The following is a 20,123-nucleotide window of genomic DNA, read 5'->3' on the forward strand; positions in this document are numbered from 1 at the left end:
GCTTTGTTGACTTCACGCAAATCTGCCAAAATATAACATTGTGACAACCCATTTATGTCAACTATCGGTAGTTCCCAACAAAATCATGATACAAGTTTATCAATATATTACCATTTGCGAGAATTTAAGTTTATTCATGACATATATATAGGATGGCCATGAACTTGAGATTGGCATAGCAACCTGTCGATGCTTTCTATCAGCGTTTAAATTAAGAAAATGTTATGCTCTATATGTATTCTATTAAAACATAATTTTACTTGCTATAGTTAATATCAGTGAAATTGTTAGTATTAAAGACGCAAGAGCATCACACAAGACTTAATATATTTTTAAGACAAATGAAAAATACAATTTAACCCCAAGAAATTACATAGCATGATGCAACTTGGCAACCAAAGAGAGGGTTTGGAGGCAGGTGCACAAATTTCCAGGAAATTGGCTTTTTAATAATTGTAGCAATTTCATTTGAAGATACCTCAAGGTCAGTTTGATGAAATCAAATACAACTCTTAGACACACTATTATTGACAAGAGTCATAGTATATATTGTTTTGCCATTCATGAACATTAACAAACTTTTTAAAGACTAAAACGTAAAAAAAAAACAATTTACATGGCCTTAAAAACAGAGAATCAATAAAGACATATTTAAGTCTTAATTTATATTTTGCAGGAACCCAGGATGTGTTGTGATCGTAGCTGTCATCTTTGGCTGTGATCACAGCAAAACAATTCTGATAAATATAATAAACATAACAAAAATGCCAAGTTTTGCAACCCCTTTTTTTTATTTTGCCTTGATATAAATGATTTCCATGTCATGTCATGCATAAAAAGTTGGCGCCTGAAAATAATGTTGAAACTGCCAGAAAGAAATCGTACCAGTACCGGTAATCCATATTGTGTATACTGTGCCTATTAGTTATCTACTGTAATTAAAGCACACACAGGACAATAAACTCATTTTATGATGTATATAGTACACACACACACATGTACATGCAGTGATGTCTTCTATTTCTATGTCATTAATTTAATCCTAATTAGACTAGCAAATTTAGAGGTAGCAGCGAGTTCTGAACAAATCAATTTATATGCTGATTGAGCCAAATGATGTGCATTAGTGATGCATGCATGTCAAAAAATAAATTGCGATTTGATTTGATGTCAACAATTTCCATGACATTCCCACAGCTTAGTGTAGCAATACACAATAGAACCATAGACCCTATGATAGAACACAATATTGCTTTCATTTACTCTCTGCTTATCAAGTATGTGGATAGACGCAAGAACAAGCATTAGTCAGACAACATGTATCCCACAGTACATATTATTCAATTTCCATTGTCAATGAAAGTATTTAATTTTTCAGATTTAATAAATCTAGTCAATTTGTTTATTATTTTTTCATTATTTTTTGTCTTTGATTCCTACAATCACACTGTCATCTGAACATGACGAATCAAACAAGTCGTGCAGATAAAAACTGATTACCGGTAGTGAAAATGACCGACTCCCATTTGAAACAATATTTTTAACCCTTAGAACACAAAATTTTCTCTGAATCATCCCGAAAAGATTGTGGTGCAACATTACTTAAAAATAACAGGAAAGATTATTGCATAAGCAATACACATGTCTAATGATATGTACATGTATATACACAAAATGAATGTAACTTGGTTTGGGTATGTAGCCATAGAAAATATTCTAGGAATGCAAGTTTGAATAAAATCCACCTATGAATGCCTTATATCAGGTTTCAGAATAAAAGAATTCTTTGATTTTGGTGACAACCAAACAGTTTTCTTGAATCGAATCGTAAAACTGGTGCTTGCAGTGCATGCGTTACATATGATAATGTTACAAACGTGTAAGTGTGATGATCGATCCAGGCATGTCTGAGATATACCTGACAGATACGGATGCATGGAGGTGGATTACAAGCAATAATTCCAAACAAGGACTAATACTTAGTAAGAGGATACGAGTATGATACTGCTTTGTTTCTGATTAAGTCTAAAATCCTGACCTAAAATTGTGTTTTTCTTTGACATTTCCACTGGAAGAACAAGACATTTTTACAGTAATTCATACATCTAAATGTGATTATTGAATCTAGTTATTAGGCATAGGCTGACACACTTGTTAACGTTTTGCAAAAGCCGGAATTGTAAGAATTTGTCAAATTTACATATATATTTGTTCCAGTTAATAAACCAATTTCCAAGCAACATTGTCACAGTAGATCACAAACTAGAGCTCATCAGTGAGCAACATTTACATGTTGGTTGGCAAAAATCATGTAACATTCCTGGCAAAATATTTCCCTTACAATAATTACACGTTATATCTTTCAAGGTTGCACACAGTGTACCCTCTACACCACTGATGCACAAAAGTGACAAAAGTTGGGCTTATTAACTCGTGTCATTGACACAATGGAAAATCATATGTATTTATATCGTGAAAAACATCTTAATATAATTGTAATTTGATAAAATGAAATTCACATTTTATGTATAAGTGCACATTAAAGTGTAAATATAAACAAGCAGCCTGTCGGCTGAGATAGCGCCGCTGTTAGCAATGCAACACTTTTGGTTGTGTCTCAAGTCACATATTTAGTCATGTACAATTTTATTTATTTTTTTCTTGAATTCCACAAGCTGACTTGGGGAACTCCATTTGAACAGTCATGTTAGAGGACGTACCTGACCATTAGTAAAAATGATTATTACTTTAATAAATACCACAGACAAAAATGGCAGTAGTCAGCAGCTGGTTTCAGACATCAACTCAGGAATCAGGTGTAGGAGGAACAGTATCCTGTTCGAATACATTACTGAAAAGCAATTTCATCTCAACAGATGCAACATGAGCATTTGTAATTTGTGTCAAGTTAAAAAATCCTTCCAGCTACATACCATCCTCCATAGAAGTGTTTGTTTCAATGTTTTTTAATCTAATGTTTTTGCTGAATACACATTTATCAAGTTTCAACAGACATAAATGTTGCATTTATAATCGCTCAATATATTCTCTTGGGTTGACGTTAGCAGATACAAGTGATTACAGCCTGAGTTTTGTATCAACCCAAACCCGAGGCAAGGATTGGTGCTACTCTGCCAGAAATCACTAATGTCTCCTTATGTTGAGAAAAAGTGTTATAGATTTATTAAATGGATATTTTCACAGTCTGAAAAAGTCTAACACAGTAGTGCTGAAATAACTAGAGTATATGACTGTCCACGCCTAGTATCCTAGTATACCACTGAGTACTACTAGTATTTCACATATGGTGTGAGGTAATTCTGCTCATTTAAGATCTTTTTAACTAACATGTATAACTAATTTTATATCTAATCTGTAATTTCACTAATTCAAGATGTCGCTAATTTAAAATAATATATATTCTTACAGTTAGATTGTTGACTAAATTAAGATTCTGTTCATTTATGCATTGACTCAAATTTGCTAAAATAGCTATTTCAACATTTTATACTATTTTCTCTAACTTGTTTTTAATTTTAAATTGTTAATATGAACCAAGTTGAACACAATTTGTAGTTATTGGGTCGTATACAAACCCAGAGATTTCATGTAACCTTCAGGTAGAGCATAAAATGAAAACAAAACTTGACAGTAGATGTATGTGACCTCAAACTATGAGGTTTTGCATTTTCGATCTGTCCTGTATTATGCCACACTGTGGAGATATGCAATAATACTTGGGGATGGTAATTCTTGATATCAGTCTCAATAACTGTATATAGTGTTGTGAATAATATAGGCTTTTAACACATTAGTATGCTATGTCACCCATTATGCATGGAGTCAAATATGAGTGGTCCCAATGTGTAAATGAAAATTCCAAGACGATTAAGTTCATTGCATAAACTAGGAATATAAATAAACTGTCATTGCATATAAATTTGTAGCACTCATATTTCAGCATCAAAGTTTGTAAAACATTTATCGCACATATATCGAGGCCCTGTAAGACCTTGATTTATGGGGTTCACTAGTGAAGATAATCTCGGCAATTTTGCATGGCTGCGTGATCGAAGTAATTTGTTTATCGCTGACAGTGACTATCACTAATGTGATAATAGTGTCATGCGATACACTTTAATATACACTATTTGAACTAATTCAGGTACCAAGCCATGTCACTTTCAAGAAATAATGCTATTTTACAAAATCGGCTGTCTCATGAACAAAGCCTCACCAGCAGTAGACAGTATTTACCAGTTACCACTGATAACTGCATGTGAAAACAACCAACATGCAGTGCCTTTAGGTTGAGTTGACGAAGTTAATTTCCTGTCTATGTCCGCCCACTTCACTTGTTTTCTCTGCTACCTCCAGGTTCTAACCAATCTAGAACACTTCGATTCATTTGATTTATGGTACATTTTACAATGGTAAGCATTATACAGCAGTTGTACTAGTCTTTAATTTTTTGACAACTGCAGTCTTACAAATCATATTGAAGGTACTATTGGTATAGTAAAACACCTTTTTTTGAAGAAATTCCATAATCTGTTTTTCACATTAGTTCAAAATTTATTGACACCCAACTCTTCATTCTTAAGAATTAAAAAAAATTCTCTCAAAAAAACAAACAAAATTAGGTAATTATTTAATGCAATTGAATTATAACAACTTGACTGTAGCAAATATTCACAGGCATGGATCACAATTGATGAAACATCTTTTGTCGATTAGACAAACACATGCCAAGGACATAATAGATGTATGCTTCGAGAATATTTTAAATTTTGTCTATTTCATGCATCATGGATGAGCATGCAGGATTAGATTTACATTTCCCAATATAGAGACTATTTGCAATACTTGATTGAAAACCCAATGAAGCAACGATCTGATAAATTGATGTAATGGTTTCATAGCTATGCCAGCACATAACTATCAGACCACCTGTTATACCTGCTATAACTAAATTATTACCCACCCCTCAACCCTAACCCCTATATAACAAACAAATCAACAATCATACACATCTCAGACACCTTAAAAGAATTTAAAAATTTTCAATAGAAGGAGCTATACACTATAGCAATAACAATACAATTACAAATCTGAATGTGCATGGAAAATAGTACTGTTAAATCCGTATTAATTAGAAAACTCTGCTTCTATTAAAATGGTGCAATGCAACAGAGGGGATGCGACTTCTATTAGAGCATCTACACATGAAATGATCAATATTTGGTTCTCAATTATTCAAAAAGAAAGGGGTGCAACTTCTATTGGGATGCAACTTCTAATACAGTTTTTATGGTACAATTTTATGATTCGTGATAATGGGAATAAATCAATGTCATAATCACTGTCAGCATTGAATTTCAATTAAAATCAAATACAGTGGACGGAGGAGATCTAGCTTGAATAAAAATGCTATGCCCTGGAAAAAAGACAGACAAATAAATATCCCAGTAATTCAATGAGATGCTTTCTAACTATCATAGAGTCTACCACTGCAATAGTTTCTGCAGGCAATAATATACCATTAATTCATGCTCTGAATGCATATTAAATATTCATGAAGAACAATTACTTAAAAGAGATATAGGTCTACCAATAGACATATGGCAAATGTTAAAATATTTATATACTCCTGTTACAAGCAGTTATGTAAGACAGACTAAAAATAACAGATAACATTTACTAATAATTCATATTGCAATAGGATTTTTATCAAGTAAATATTTAATTCATTTAGTTTTAAAATATAGTCAGTGTTGTCAAACTTTTGTTTACAATTCTCCACAAAAAATATTGTGCAAAGTGTTTTAAATTCATGTATTAGGTATGTACGCATGTTATGAACATTTGAATAAATTAATCAAATTAACCAGTAATAAATTATTGAATTTATTACTGGTTTAATTATTGCTTTTTGTTGCATTTCAAATGACATTATGTACGGGGTATAAGAAAATCATAAAATACTCTGATATTCGTTAAAAGTTTAACAATGATGATGATGATGCCGCCACTAACTTGCGCTATGACCCCCCCCCCCCCACCCCCCATAATTTTCCTTTTCAGTTTTATTTTTTTTAAATAAGTCCACTGGTAATACTTAGAGCTTAGATTTAAGTACAATTATATCAAATGATAAGTGACTATTAAAGTACTGTGTAATGCTTTATTTTAGCTGGAATTAATTTTAGCTGAAAAGACTTTTCGGGTGTTTTGTATGGAATTTATTTTCACTGATTTTTGACAAGTTGAATGTAAAATATGGGGGGAAAAAAGTATATTAACTGGATTTTATTTTCATTCCTTCAACAAAAATTAATTCCAAGCGAAAACAAAGTATTTTACAGTATGTAATGTTTACTATTACACTAATTTGCGTATTTCTGATCCACAATAAGATTATATCCTAAAGACATCTACGGTAGCTTCAATATCATTAAGCCTCCTAGCACTGATTCTCCAATCAGCATCAATAGTTAAATTTAACACTTTTCCCTCTTTGAAATGATGTGTGAGGGCTCACTTCGATTACATCAGCTGTGTGGTTTTATTCAACTATCAATTTAAATACAACTAAATCTATGCATTTTTTTTTCTTTCTACTCATTTTGTAGGAGCTCTTTGTAGCTGTACAACATGCATTTTTTGGGGAGGGGGGGTCAGAAGTTGAATACATACGCACGTCAGCAAATTAGAATAACATTTTTATATTTCAAACCGTTTTTTATTATTTATAGAAATAAACCAAAACTTTAAAACTGTCATCTATGGAAATCTAATTATTGGCCAAAAAAAAAACAGATTTACTGATTGAGAAGCTAATTTACATATTCATAAATATAAGCAATTTTTTATTTAAATACAGCCACAGCGACTGAAGCTTCATTATTAACACAGATTTTATGAGGTGTGTATTATTTCAGAGTTCTTGCGTTCACATGGTGGGGGCTCATGACATGTCCATCCTGGTATATTTCTTGTAAGCCAATGGATTTCGTTGTGTGCCCCCCTGTTTTGCCAAAGTAATAAACTTTATTTTTCATGTACCTATCCGTGTTTGTGTCATAAATATAAGCATCTTCAAGCCATATCAAAGACTCGTACACCCATTCACAAAATCATTGTTGACATTGCAGTCAATTTGAAAGACGTACTTTACTTGCAATTAATAGAAGATAATTCACAATAAAAATGTTGAATATTCTAATTCAACATTCATTGTACAGAAACTTAACCACAATAATGAATGTAATGTGTTATTTTCATATTTTTTAAATTTATTTCTATGACTAGCAACTTTTTATAAACAAGTCATTGTCAATGACACGTTCCCGTTCCGTTCATATTTGAGTGACATATACATTCAAAGCAGATTATGACCGAAATGCACCTGCATATGTACAACACATTGTGCTAAATCTGAACAAAATCGATCCATGCATGACTGAGATCCGGTTCTGGAATTGTGAAAATATGTGATTTTGATGCATTTTTGGCCTTAAAATGGCCATCATTCCGCTATTGTTAAGCAAACAAATGCACATATCTATTTGTGACATGATGTACCATGTGTGTGTGAAGTTTGAACTTGATCAATCCAGACATGTCTTGGATACGGATCCAGAACTGAATTCTTTAACAAAATGGCCGCCAGTCGGCCATTTCGAACTTGATCCGGAAAAAAAAAAGACGTGCATCAAGGTCCTATTATGTTTAATGTATGTACCAAATTTGAACAAAATCCATCCATGCATAACTGAGATACGGGTCCGGAATGGTGAAAATGTGCGATTTCAATGCATTTTCGGCCTTAAAGCGGCCCCCATTTGGCTATCATTAATGAGATCATGAAACAAATGCACATACATATTTGTGACATGATGTACCTTGTGTGTGTGAAGTTTGAACTTGATCAATCCAAGCATGTCTCAGATACGAATCCAGAACTGAATTCTTTAAAACAAAATGGCCGCCAGTCGGCCATTTCGAACCCGATCCCAAAAAAAAAATGACGTGCATCAAGGTCCTATTATGTTTAATGTATGTACCAAATTTGAACAAAATCCGTCCATGCATAACTGAGATCCGGGTCCGGAATGGTGAAAATGTGCGATTTTGATGCATTTTCGGCCTTAAAATGGCCGCTATTCGGCTATCGTTAATCGGATCATGAAAAAAATGCATGTGCATATGTCCCATATAATGTGTGATGTATGAGTGAAGTTTGAACTTAATCGGTCCATGCATGTTCGAGATACAGGTGATCACGGACGCACGGACGAACGGACGCACACAGGGCAAAACATAAGTCCCCGTTTTCGGACTGCGTCTGAACGGGGACTAATAAAGAGATAACCCATAATGATGAAATCACCATGACAACTTTTTGTAGATGGCTCAACAACAAACTTTACACTAAGATGGCAATGCGTGTCACATATCATATAGCAATATTGTTCAGTTTAAATAAAAGAATCTTACCTGGTTAACAACTTCAAAAAACAATCCCACAGTTGTATTAGGATAGAGTCCACAGAATTTCCATTGACATGAACCTCCCATACCAATCTCTGTGTCAGATACAGACGCACTTTTCATATTTGTAGATACACAAGGACCTATTGCACCGGATACTTTTAATTCCCTTGATGTCTAAAACATAAATATAATAGTATTACTATACCATAACAAAGTTTCAGGAAAATCAATGTGAAATGGTTAAAATTCATATTCAACGATGGATTCTGTAAATGATGACATCATGAAAGACATTTAGAATTTATGGTCACAGTGACATCACAGGATTTTGCTACATTACAGATTGTATAACAATGTTCATTGTGCTTCATTTATTTTTTTAATAAAAAATCTGAGTGGAACAAGAGGGCTTGAGTTTCATACACCGCTGTCAATGTCATGGTCAATGCCAACATTGTCTTTTGTTTAATGAGTTTGCAAATGAGTCTACTGAATCTGGCCCTCGACTAAACAGATAGGGTTTTCTGTAAGGGTGAGCAAAATTCCACCTTGAAACAGATGAGAGTCCACACTTTGAACAAACTAGGGTAGTATGTAGACAGCTTGTATGTAATATTCATTATTAAAAATGAGTTATTATTTTTTTTTAATTTGTTATTGAAATACATATTCTAGAGAGATGAAGTGTGAACAAAAATTGTTGGATACATTTGTATGTGAAAAGTTTCCCCCCTCTGAGATTTTCAAATTCCCAACTATCAATCTGTTTCAAGAAAAAATTTCGCTCATCCCTTATCCAACCTTAAACAACTTAACCACTGCATCACACCCAGGTATTTCAATTAACAGAATGTATGCACATTTTATGAAAGTGGGTGCGCTGAAACTTTTGTGACAATCATTAATTCAACTTGGCTTATAAAGGACAATTACCTTGACTTCTAAAAGAGCTCCAAATGCCATCTTGAATTCAGTTTTAACATCTTTCGAAAAAACCCTCTGAAATGTCTGCTTGAATAAAGCAGTATTGAAGGAGTCGCCCATCACCAGATGACCTCTGTTGAGAAGAAGCAATATTTTCAATGCTGTGTTAAAAATACAATTTTATATTATATTTCATATTTCAAACTAAATATATTCCTATAATGTAATTTCAAACTTTAAATTCCAAGCAGCTCCTTGGATTATTTACATTCTATTTTTATTTTCCTCTATGAAATAAGTGTGACAATATCTGCGTTTAGAAAGTAGAGCAAATTAATTTTTAGTTTCAAATAGGAAAACCTCCGCATAAGATTTTCCGTTTAAAATATTTCCCTTTTGTCATAATATTAACTGGAGCTATAATTCAATAATGCTCGCATGATTTAGCACAATGTCATCCATAAAGTAATAATTACCCTGTGTTATTTGTGACAGACTTCATTTCATGCAGTCCAGTTTGATCTAAAGCACAGGAAAACAGGTCAATGACATGCCCAGTCTCAGCTGCCCTTTTTGACAGACCCTCATAGTGCTGAAAAAACAAAATTAAAAAAATTATTATTCAATTTTATAGCAAGTCATAATATTTCAACCAAAGAAAAAGGCATACATCCATATCTGTCTAGTACAACTGTAGATCTCACAGAATACTGCCCTCAAGTGGTAGAAGATACAAATATGCAAACCATCAAACTAAGGACACTTACAGAACTCAAGTACATTTAAAACAAAACAAATCCTTTGTTTCTTAACTTCTACTTTTATGTCTAAAGATGAACCATTTTATAATACATTCTTCTATAATACAAAAACAATAATTGTTGGTACTTACTTTAATAGCTTTCCTCATAAACTTGACATTATCTTTCTCAATATCATGATGGGATCGGATTGGTATTTTCAACTCATCACCAATTACCATACCTGGTCCCTGGGTGCCTGGTCCTCCAACAAATAGCATAATTCGGGCACCGGTATTAGGGTATGTACACTGAAAATAAAATAAAAACAGTTAAGGAAACACTGATCAATATTCCATTAAAAAAAGAAGATGTTGTAATTAATAGTATGTGTGTGTATTATAGAAATGAATACGATAATTACCGGTATATCTCTTCACTTATTTGTTATTAGAATCACACACAAATAGTTGAATAAATTTGGCAAAACGACTGAGTATCAAAGTTTGATAGCTTTTATTTACTTTTCATAGTTGTTAACAAGTGTAGTGCATTAAATATAAATCCTTGAACCAATTTCAAATGGAAAAATTTTTAAGTCATCACCATTTTTAAAATTGCAACGTGTTTCTTAATACCGGTACCCCTCGGTACATTATTTTTTTTCTTACAAAATGTATGACGAAATAATCTTACCCATATTCACCAGGATTGTAATAACTCAAAGGATGTTTGATGACACTTCAACAATCTGTGAATACTATAGTAATCCTTACCTCGAGCAATCCTACAGCAATAGACAAGGCCACACCAGTAGATCTTAAAGGTCTTTTACCAGCACCGACAGGCCATGGATCTCGTTGAAGTTCACCGAGTAAATCTGTCAAACTCATGTCACACTTGTGGACTGGTTGCAGAAATCTATTCATTGGCTGCTGCTGTTGCTGCTGTTGTTGTTGTTGGGGTGCTCTTTGTTGCTGACCTGCCATTCGTCCAATTCCAAGCATTTCCTAAATAAAAAATAGTTCAGTTTTATTTTTTTTTGATAGATTGATACTTGTTATAAATATATGCGGCCACAAAGGCCATTGTCATAATCCGATCTTCCCTCACATTACTTGGATTGATTTTTTAAATTTTAGGCCTTGAATATAGATGTTCTTAAAAATTCAATGATACTAACAACAAATGTAAGGCTGGATGACACCACATATGATATTTTCAAATCTAAGAATATAAAGTTTTCCCAAGACCAACGTTTCATCTGCTTGAAATTTAAAGTTAGAAATTAACGGTAAATTTTAATAATATATTTAGTTTGAAATATGAAGTACAAGTATTCATGAAATTTCATGAAGTTTCTCTGAGAAACAGTCCCCTGAATTTCATACATTTTAAATTCAAATATATCTGATTTCAAGGTGTTTTTTTTTAGAAGAAAACAACATGTTACATTGCCACATATTCTGAAGATGCACTTCACCAGATTGGGCATTGCTTACCTGTATCTGTTTGGCGGTGAGATCTTTTGTGCCACGGAATACATAGCTTTTAGAACATCCTTCACATCCAAGTTCATGTACTTGCACCATTCTACCAAATGTAATGAGACCGACTAATGCATTGGGTGGCAGTAAACTCAGTGACATCTGAAGAGACTCTTTTAATGCCTGTAAATCTTCTTCATCCATGCAGGTATCCAACACAATCAGGTAAATAGGTGGTGTTGAGGTGGCTCTCTGGTGAATGAAACACAATAAGTTAGATGAATGATGGCAATACAAAAACACAGTGTTCATTGTGGTCAGTACTGATAAACTAACTACAATTCAATTATTACTTTAAAAGCTACTACTCACTGTATATTTCCAGCAGAGAGATTAATCAAACAGTTTTGGAATTTATCATCAATACAGTGCAGTTGGTATATATTTTTCAATATCAAAAGATTATCCATGCTAGATGCAATGAGAATGGAAATAGCCACCTCCAATCAAAATCAAGATAAAACCAGTGATTTCACTGAAATGGTGGAATAAACCTTTTCAAGTCTAAAAACACTACTCACCGTCAATGTATATTCTATAGTAGAGAACTGGGGTATCAATTCTGCTGGTTGGTGTTGCTCTGAAATCGCTCTGTACTGAGGTGGAAACTAAGAAAAGAATTCACATTTATTAACTATTTTTTTCTAATTGACAATATGAATTCTAAACAGCATAAATTTCTCCAGATTATGTATTTGCTTCATGCGTCATCCTAGGTTGTTAGGTTGACTAACACAGGTTAGATTTAGAGATAATAAACAGCAAGTGAGGGTATTTGGTGCGAATATAGACTTCTCTATGCTAACTTTACCAAGAGAGGTCTGATATCCACAACAAATATCCAAATGTACTGCTGATTACTGCATCATAACATGCTCACACACAAAATATGCTACAAGATCACTGATTATATCATGTTGCTATGTGTCAATTTCCAGTTGTATTTTCTTAGATGGGATGACAAAGAGCTATGTTGTTTTAATAACACCTAATAGTGTGATAATTCTGAAAAATATAATCACTATATTGTGTCATATAATGATTTCCACATGGATTTTTAGTTTTATTTGTGTAAACTGGCATACTAAATCATTCAAAATATTCTTGAATATGGGAAAAAATACTCACAGGATTTCTCTGAAAGCAGAAATTACATGCCCAAAGTTTGGCTCTGTAGTCAACTTGGCTGTGAATTAAGAAAATGTGATTAACTATACTGAACAAATTATAATGTGGCGCAGTTGTGTACCACCAAACACAATATGATACAAGTGCATTTCTGTCAACAATAATTGTAAGGCAGTAGCAGAACAGTAGCATTCAACATGGACATAATCCCTGGTTTAGGTTCAGCATGGAAAGAGCTAGTGGTTGAGGAATCGCCAGATTCACATATGGTAATAACTGTACACTAATACTGAAAAATCATTAATTTGGATCTTATTTGGGGTTCATGTACAATTAATGAGTTAAATGACTGAGAAACGTGTTAGCAGTGGTGTGATTTGTTGTAAAGCATGTTGTTACCGGCAACCGATATAAATAATTATAGCAATCACTGATGTTACATGTAGTGGAATCAGACCTATGAAGAGTGTTGTGTGCATGGTGACAAATATCGGTAATATATATGCTTCAATGTAGCATCCCTCAGTTTACAATTTGGATTTACTGTCACTTGATTCATGAGTACAACTTACCACAGTGGGTTCAGTATAGCTCTACATGTCGGTCGACCACACAAGACAGGGTCATACTGTATGGGCGGTAAATCTGGACGTTCTTTTAAAGGTGTGAATAAACATCCTAATGGTACTACCATGCGAGTGGCTTCAAGGCGACTCGAAGGCCATACATTCCAGCTGAATCGTACTCCATCCCTTTCTTCAGCCTGTTGGATGAATTCTTGATAGGTGGCCATGTCTGAAACTAAGAGGTGAAAAACATGCCATAATCAGTGTTCTCTAAAATCTTCAAAATTGTGTACCAGATGTTAGAGTAGGGTAAAATTAAAATTTTACCAGCCATGCCAGAAAGTTATCATAATCAGTCATGTGATTTTTTTGCTTTTCTAGGCCACACACATTTTATTCTAATGCGTCTTTTTACTGAGAGGTTAAATTCTTTTAAAAACATCCTCACATATTGTTGATTTATAAAATAGGTACATTTTTGTACTTCAAATTTCACGATTCAATTGATTGTGCTTGAAGGAGAAAGACGATTCACATGAACTTCACCCAATAATATTTCTGTAATAAAATAGCATTTTCAAAATAAAATGAAGGAGATCATAAACAATATGTTACCAGACTGCCGAGCATGCAAGTTTAAATTTTTGATAACCCGACTGGAAAGTTACCCATCGAGGTGTACAAATCGAACGCTGGTGGTCCACTATAACGCCACCTCTTGCACTCCGTGGACGGGTCGAGCGAGATTCAATTGGCGATATATTTATATCAATCCTTCTCAAGACGGTATGCAAGGTAAAAATGACACAGCAATTCACGTAATTCCACAGCTGGGGCAATCTTTGTAGACGATTGACTGTTTCAATGGTGCAGTTTCCACTGACACTGCCAGCAAATCAATGGCATTATATATCACTTCAACACCGTGACGTTCTCGAAGCCAGCGTGTCAACCTATCTAACGCTGACGTGTATCTCTCGGTCTACGGCAATGTTTACAACCAAGAATGACACAATGAAATCAAGACACGAATGAAGATCCAGCAAATTATTACTGAAAAATGACAAATAATTCATTATATCTTTGATAATTTACATGATTTGTCATACAATTATCGGGGAATCAGAGTAATTGTGTACACACAACACTTACCAAACTTAATGACGTTTAAATGTGTTAAAATCCAAAACAAAACTCGTCAGAGCTTTCGCCGGGTCTAGGATGCATGAACCGGAAATTCAAAATGGCGACTGCCACGTATAGTGACATTGCCCAAAATGCATTGCGAGAGGTATTTCCCCAGAAGGTACTCGTCTTCAACGGCCGTACAAATGTTGTATCTGCATTCGTTTTTATACGTTGACTGTGGATTATAGTTTTAGTTCGTGCAGTGTAGTAGGACACTAAAAATAGAGACTAAAAACAAACTTAAAAAGAACTCCCATGTGATGAGATATTGAAGTTATAATATGAAGTTAGTAGAATTTAAAATTAGATCATTTTAAGACTAGCCTTAAGCCTGGTGATTAATATACAACATGTAGCTCCAGCTCCACGGCACTGAAATTTATGATACTAACATAAACTATTATTAAAGCAAAAGAAATAGTTTTCCGGTGTATATATCTCTTCCTTACAGTCTGTGGTTTAATATTCTAGTTCACCTATGCATCAAATTTAAGCGTTATTGAAATCTGTTGATGACGAATGCAATATTCATTGCAGCGTTTTCATTGCCCATTATTATCATACATATTTGTGAAATAATTTATTTGTTTTCATCATATATAAATATTATTTATTGCTGTAAAAAACGGCATGTTGTGATAACATGGTATTAGTTTTCTACTTCATTCTTTGAGCAAAGATTGTATATTCTTTTTTTTTCTTTTGGTAGTTTCGGCTAAGTGTGCCCCTGTTTAAATTAAGGGGATAGTGATTGATTTTCGTAGATTTTCTTGAATTCTCTGTATGTTCTCAGTTTGTTATTTTTATTGTTATTTTTGGTAATATCTCCATCTAATTCTTAGTTTCAATGAAGGATGAATAATCTTTCCACTTTTTCTGTTCGTCGTTACAGTCTTGGTTTAAAGTACAACAACGACGACCCCCTTTTAAAGACACCAAATGATATATCATAGTATGAACTGTCTTCAGAATGTCGTTTACCGGATCAAATTTGAGCCATTGTATATAATATCTATATCGATTTATGGTGTTTCATTAAATCTTTTTTAGTTGCGAACTTATTACGCATTGCCATTTACTAGTTAGTTGTCTATTTAATAACGCTGCTTCCTTCACATGTTCGTTTGATAAATACTTCAATTGGAAAAATGAGCCAATTCTCTCTATATATTCCTATTATAGGCGTGCTTTTCTCTCACACCTAAGATGAATCGTAGAAAGTGTAGTTGACAATCTTTTATGTTAGATTTATATGTATTATTTATATTTAATTTATCAAAGAGGGGCAACATTATTTTTAAATGTAGATTAGATTTATTTCTAACTTAAAACATTTTTACTGTATACAGTTTTGTGGTAAAACATTTATAAGTTTGTCCCCACTTTGCATAATTACGAAAAGCGTATATGATTAAAACACTTGCCATATAAGGAAGCAATGTTTTATTGCAACATTTCATGAAATTGGGTAAATAATTGAAAAATAACGATCTAACCTCTTCCCCATAGGGAACTAAAAATAGTCGAAAAATGTTTATTTTACTGATAAAAGTTCTATCGCAGGTTGAAATGTCACACATCGTCTAACCCAACGTCAAGTTTGTTTTTATGTTGCAATTACAAGTTATCTATGAATTCATTGCAATGGATAAATCCAAACAGTGCCAAACCCCAACTCTTGGCCTGAATACCACTATACTGTTAACTAGTGGGACTTTAAGTAGCTGACACACGAGTTAGCTAACTGTGCTAAATGTCTAAAGTGTACCAAGTTTTACGTCATTCTACATTAATATAGCTTTCCCAGATATTATGCATGGTGTCAGCCGTCCAAGTGTTTCCACACTCATTATAGGTACAAAAATATTTCAACTGACACACTCATAATCATCTCTGATTACATTGATGTAGTTTGACATTTAATCGGTTTAATTCGGTAGTACATCGATCATGGACATGGTTGTCACGAGGTGCCCAGAAATGCTGTACAGGTGCCTGGATACTTGTGTAATTTAATTGTTTAAATGGGATGGCCTTGTTTGAATGGGATGCATGGCCCATAGAAAAGATCGTCTTGTCAGGGAAATTTGAATATCGAGTACGTGCACCTGAACATGGATACCTATATAAGTACACTTTGATCACGTGCTCGAAATGGAAATTTGGCAATATTTAATGGAACGGCGTCAGTTAATTAATTAAAAAATGACCTTTAATCTGTTCCAATTATATTTTATAAACCGTTAACTGCTAGTATATGATTGCGTCTGTTGTATGTTCACACTGACTACATCATGGCCGCCAGTTATTGCTTGTTGGTTGTATATAAATATATAAGTCACAATTAATGCTAAAAAGTAGCAGTGGGGAAAGGAACCCACACTTGACTCCGCCTTGTGACAATAGTCATATTAACTATTAACTCTATACATGGGTGCAATGAGATGTCCATGCTTTCCCGCCACTTTCAGTGACATACCACCACTCTCATACCTGTAAGGCTTTCTCTGACCGTGTTGACACGAACATTAACCTAACCTGGTTCGCAATAGCAAATCAGAATAAAAAAAAAAACAGTTGCAATAAAAGGGAAATTAGGACACATCCGGGCATTTTGCGTGGTTTATCATTTTAATAGTCACATTTTCGGATTTCTACTGGTAACTACAATAATTCAGAAATAAAAATGCATATTTTATTTTAGCATCAGAAACTGGTCTCTCGTATCACAAGGCCACGAGACCGATAAAGTACTCTCAAGACTCTGATTCATCTGTAAGTTGGCTATTTTATGTTTTTTTATGCTAATTTAGAGATGTCATAAAGCTATTGGCATAGAAAATGAGTTTCATTTAACATTACATACCAGGCCTAAAACCAGTCAGAGAGATACGAATTATATTATGATATATTCAGATTCATGTTTTGTTGTATCACTGCAATGTGGAATGTTTTTTGCATCAATTGTACATATTTTGGGAACATCAAAATACTGTAAAATGACTAATTTTCACTGGCCCAGGGTTTAAATTTCACTGATTTAGCATTTCAGGCATAATCAGTGGGTTTTAATTTCACGGTTTTATCATTTAGATAATGTGTTCTATGCTCAATTTTAAATATTCACTGGGTTTTAATTTAGCGCATATTGTCACATGAATAACCAAATAAAGCACAGGCGGCATAAATTAACTGGAAACCCAGATTTTCACCAAAAGCCAGTTTATGTTGTTCATTGGTAGGTGTATACAACATGTACGTTGTCAATCATGTTTTTTTTTAAAAAGGTGAAACATTATTATGCATTTTTTACAACAGTACAATGTCACGAGTATTAATATATTATTGCAGTACCAAGACACAAACATGTGTGGTCAATCGAAGACCAACTGCAAATATTAGCAACTTTATGGACATACACACTGTCCATGGCTAATGTCTATTGACAAACACACAAAGCATTGAAAATTGGTAACGTTGAATGTTTAAAAATAATATTTAATATAAAAATAGCGACCAGTAATACTCGTGATAGTTAATGTAATATAACGAATAGCTTAGTATTATTTATAGATCATTAAACAAACAAGTTTTCGGTCGATGGCACTGGTGGGTTAATCGGTTCGGTTGCAAGTGGTGGTGATGGAGATGTACGGTACACTTGGCATTGGTGACACCATCGGGTATGATATGCCAGTCAACAATGGAAACGGTACTTGTTTATAAGTGAATTGTAATTGTATTTCTGCATCCTATAGTAATTATAGTCAGTGTCAGGTTGGTAATGAGAAGCGGTGAGGTAGCTGTATGAAAATGTTATATACAGGCACAATGTCAGTCGTATGCGTGCTCGGGGTGTCACTGCTCACCAGCCTCTCTCCGAGGTTCGTTGGAATAACGCTCCACGAGATCCCGGTGCTTTTTTGGCAACATTTGTTTCCTTCTCCGTAATTTCGAATTCGTTTTGCATGTTCCCCCGTAAGGCCATCCGTGTAAATAATGCCGAAAATACCGAAACTGTACTAAAAAAAGACTTGGAAAATTTTGCTGGGCTTTGCCGAATTTTATGGATCTGAATAATACCACAAAATGCACATTACATGAATATGCAAATATGTACGTCTGACGTATCACAACGTGCCACTATTGTAATGATGGGTATCAAATTAACATTATGGATGAAGTACAAACTAAATAAAGGTAAATTAAGTATATTGGTCATTGATCAAATTTTTCAATATCATTTATTAAGTTCACGAAAATCATCAACAGGCACAGCGAGAATCCGGAGATAGCGAGTACTAGTACTAGTACTTGAGTTGTCGATTTACTGCATTGATGATCAAGACGCAAACCATGGAGTCAACTTGTTCATACCAGGTACTAACGTTAGTACATTCGACATACTACTAACGTTAGTACCTTCCATGTTCATACATTAGCAACGTTGATTCAAACTGCAGAAATTGAGATAACGCATTAAATGGCTTCACTGTTCACAATGAAGTTAGGTACACACTTTCATTGAAGCATGCTGACATATTTTTGCTTTGCACGATGCCTGCAAACCCAACGATCCTTTCACAGATTTCATTTAGACTATCAGATTTCCGGCACAGCAATCCCGCGAAGCACATTTCTCCGATTACCTTCATTAGCATAAAAATGCATCAAACATTTCACTCAAACTGACTCAAAGGACACTTGGTGACGCTGTAACCCCCTGCCACAATTAATAGCTGTAGTTGTGTACAGTCACTATATTTGACAATTACGGCATACAAACAAATACACAACGACAGCACAGGGTGCACACATGTCATCAATAATATCTCCTGGCTATAAACCCATCGGTTGTCTTATTATTACTCTTTAGTCTCATTGAAGAAGCAAAACTGTCGACATAAAAGATAAAAGTTCACCACGTCTATCTGTCAAGTTCACTAACACCTCAAGTAACTCCTCCAGTAGTTGAAATATTAAGTTCCATAAGAAATTAAAGTCTTTAGGTATTTAATTCAACCAGTTTTGCATATTCGGCCATTAACTCAATATTTACAAAACAAATCGGGCTCAGGCCTAACTCAAATATAATTCACTTCTTCTTCAAGATAATGTCTAAATAACGACACAATTATAACATAATGAAACAATGACAAAATAATATTATAGCAATTACACAATAATGAAATAATTAAGAAATAAAGTTGAAATAATGAAACAATAGCAATACGATAACACAATAATGGAATAAGCGTAAAATAATGTTTAAATAAATACCAAATAACCGAATAATGACTAAATAACAACCAAGAGTTTCCAAATAAAGACCAAACAACTAAACAATGTTCAAATAATGGCACCAAGCTAATTTTGGCGGTATTCTCACCCCATGTGATATATGGTTTGGGATTATTTGAGTGTATCCATGACATGCTAATTTTTCCAATATGAAGTGACCTCGTGTCAATCAAGGCTGGTAACACGTATATAGATGCATTTGGGTATATATTTATAGATTCAGCATATTTTGG

General features: G+C 33.8%; 1 protein-coding gene across 1 annotated transcript in view; it reads right to left on the reverse strand.

Moving 5' to 3' along the window:
• Nucleotides 1-14,650, reverse strand: part of LOC100366882 (protein transport protein Sec23A) — a 38,185-nt gene extending 23,535 nt beyond the window's left edge. The window contains exons 1-10 of the mRNA XM_085493016.1: nucleotides 14,554-14,650; nucleotides 13,408-13,636; nucleotides 12,836-12,893; nucleotides 12,229-12,315; nucleotides 11,663-11,899; nucleotides 10,937-11,170; nucleotides 10,313-10,471; nucleotides 9,897-10,012; nucleotides 9,430-9,553; nucleotides 8,500-8,670 (exon numbers count right to left, since the gene is read on the reverse strand). Of these exons, the coding sequence (XP_085349142.1) occupies nucleotides 8,500-8,670; nucleotides 9,430-9,553; nucleotides 9,897-10,012; nucleotides 10,313-10,471; nucleotides 10,937-11,170; nucleotides 11,663-11,899; nucleotides 12,229-12,315; nucleotides 12,836-12,893; nucleotides 13,408-13,628 (1,407 nt within the window). The 5' untranslated portion in view covers nucleotides 13,629-13,636; nucleotides 14,554-14,650. The remainder of the gene's footprint in view (nucleotides 1-8,499; nucleotides 8,671-9,429; nucleotides 9,554-9,896; nucleotides 10,013-10,312; nucleotides 10,472-10,936; nucleotides 11,171-11,662; nucleotides 11,900-12,228; nucleotides 12,316-12,835; nucleotides 12,894-13,407; nucleotides 13,637-14,553) is intronic.
• Nucleotides 14,651-20,123: the final 5,473 nt, after the last annotated feature.

Source organism: Saccoglossus kowalevskii, chromosome 2 (assembly GCF_978046115.1).
Source record: "Saccoglossus kowalevskii chromosome 2, keSacKowa6.1, whole genome shotgun sequence".
In the NCBI taxonomy this organism is placed as follows: Eukaryota; Metazoa; Hemichordata; class Enteropneusta; family Harrimaniidae; genus Saccoglossus; species Saccoglossus kowalevskii.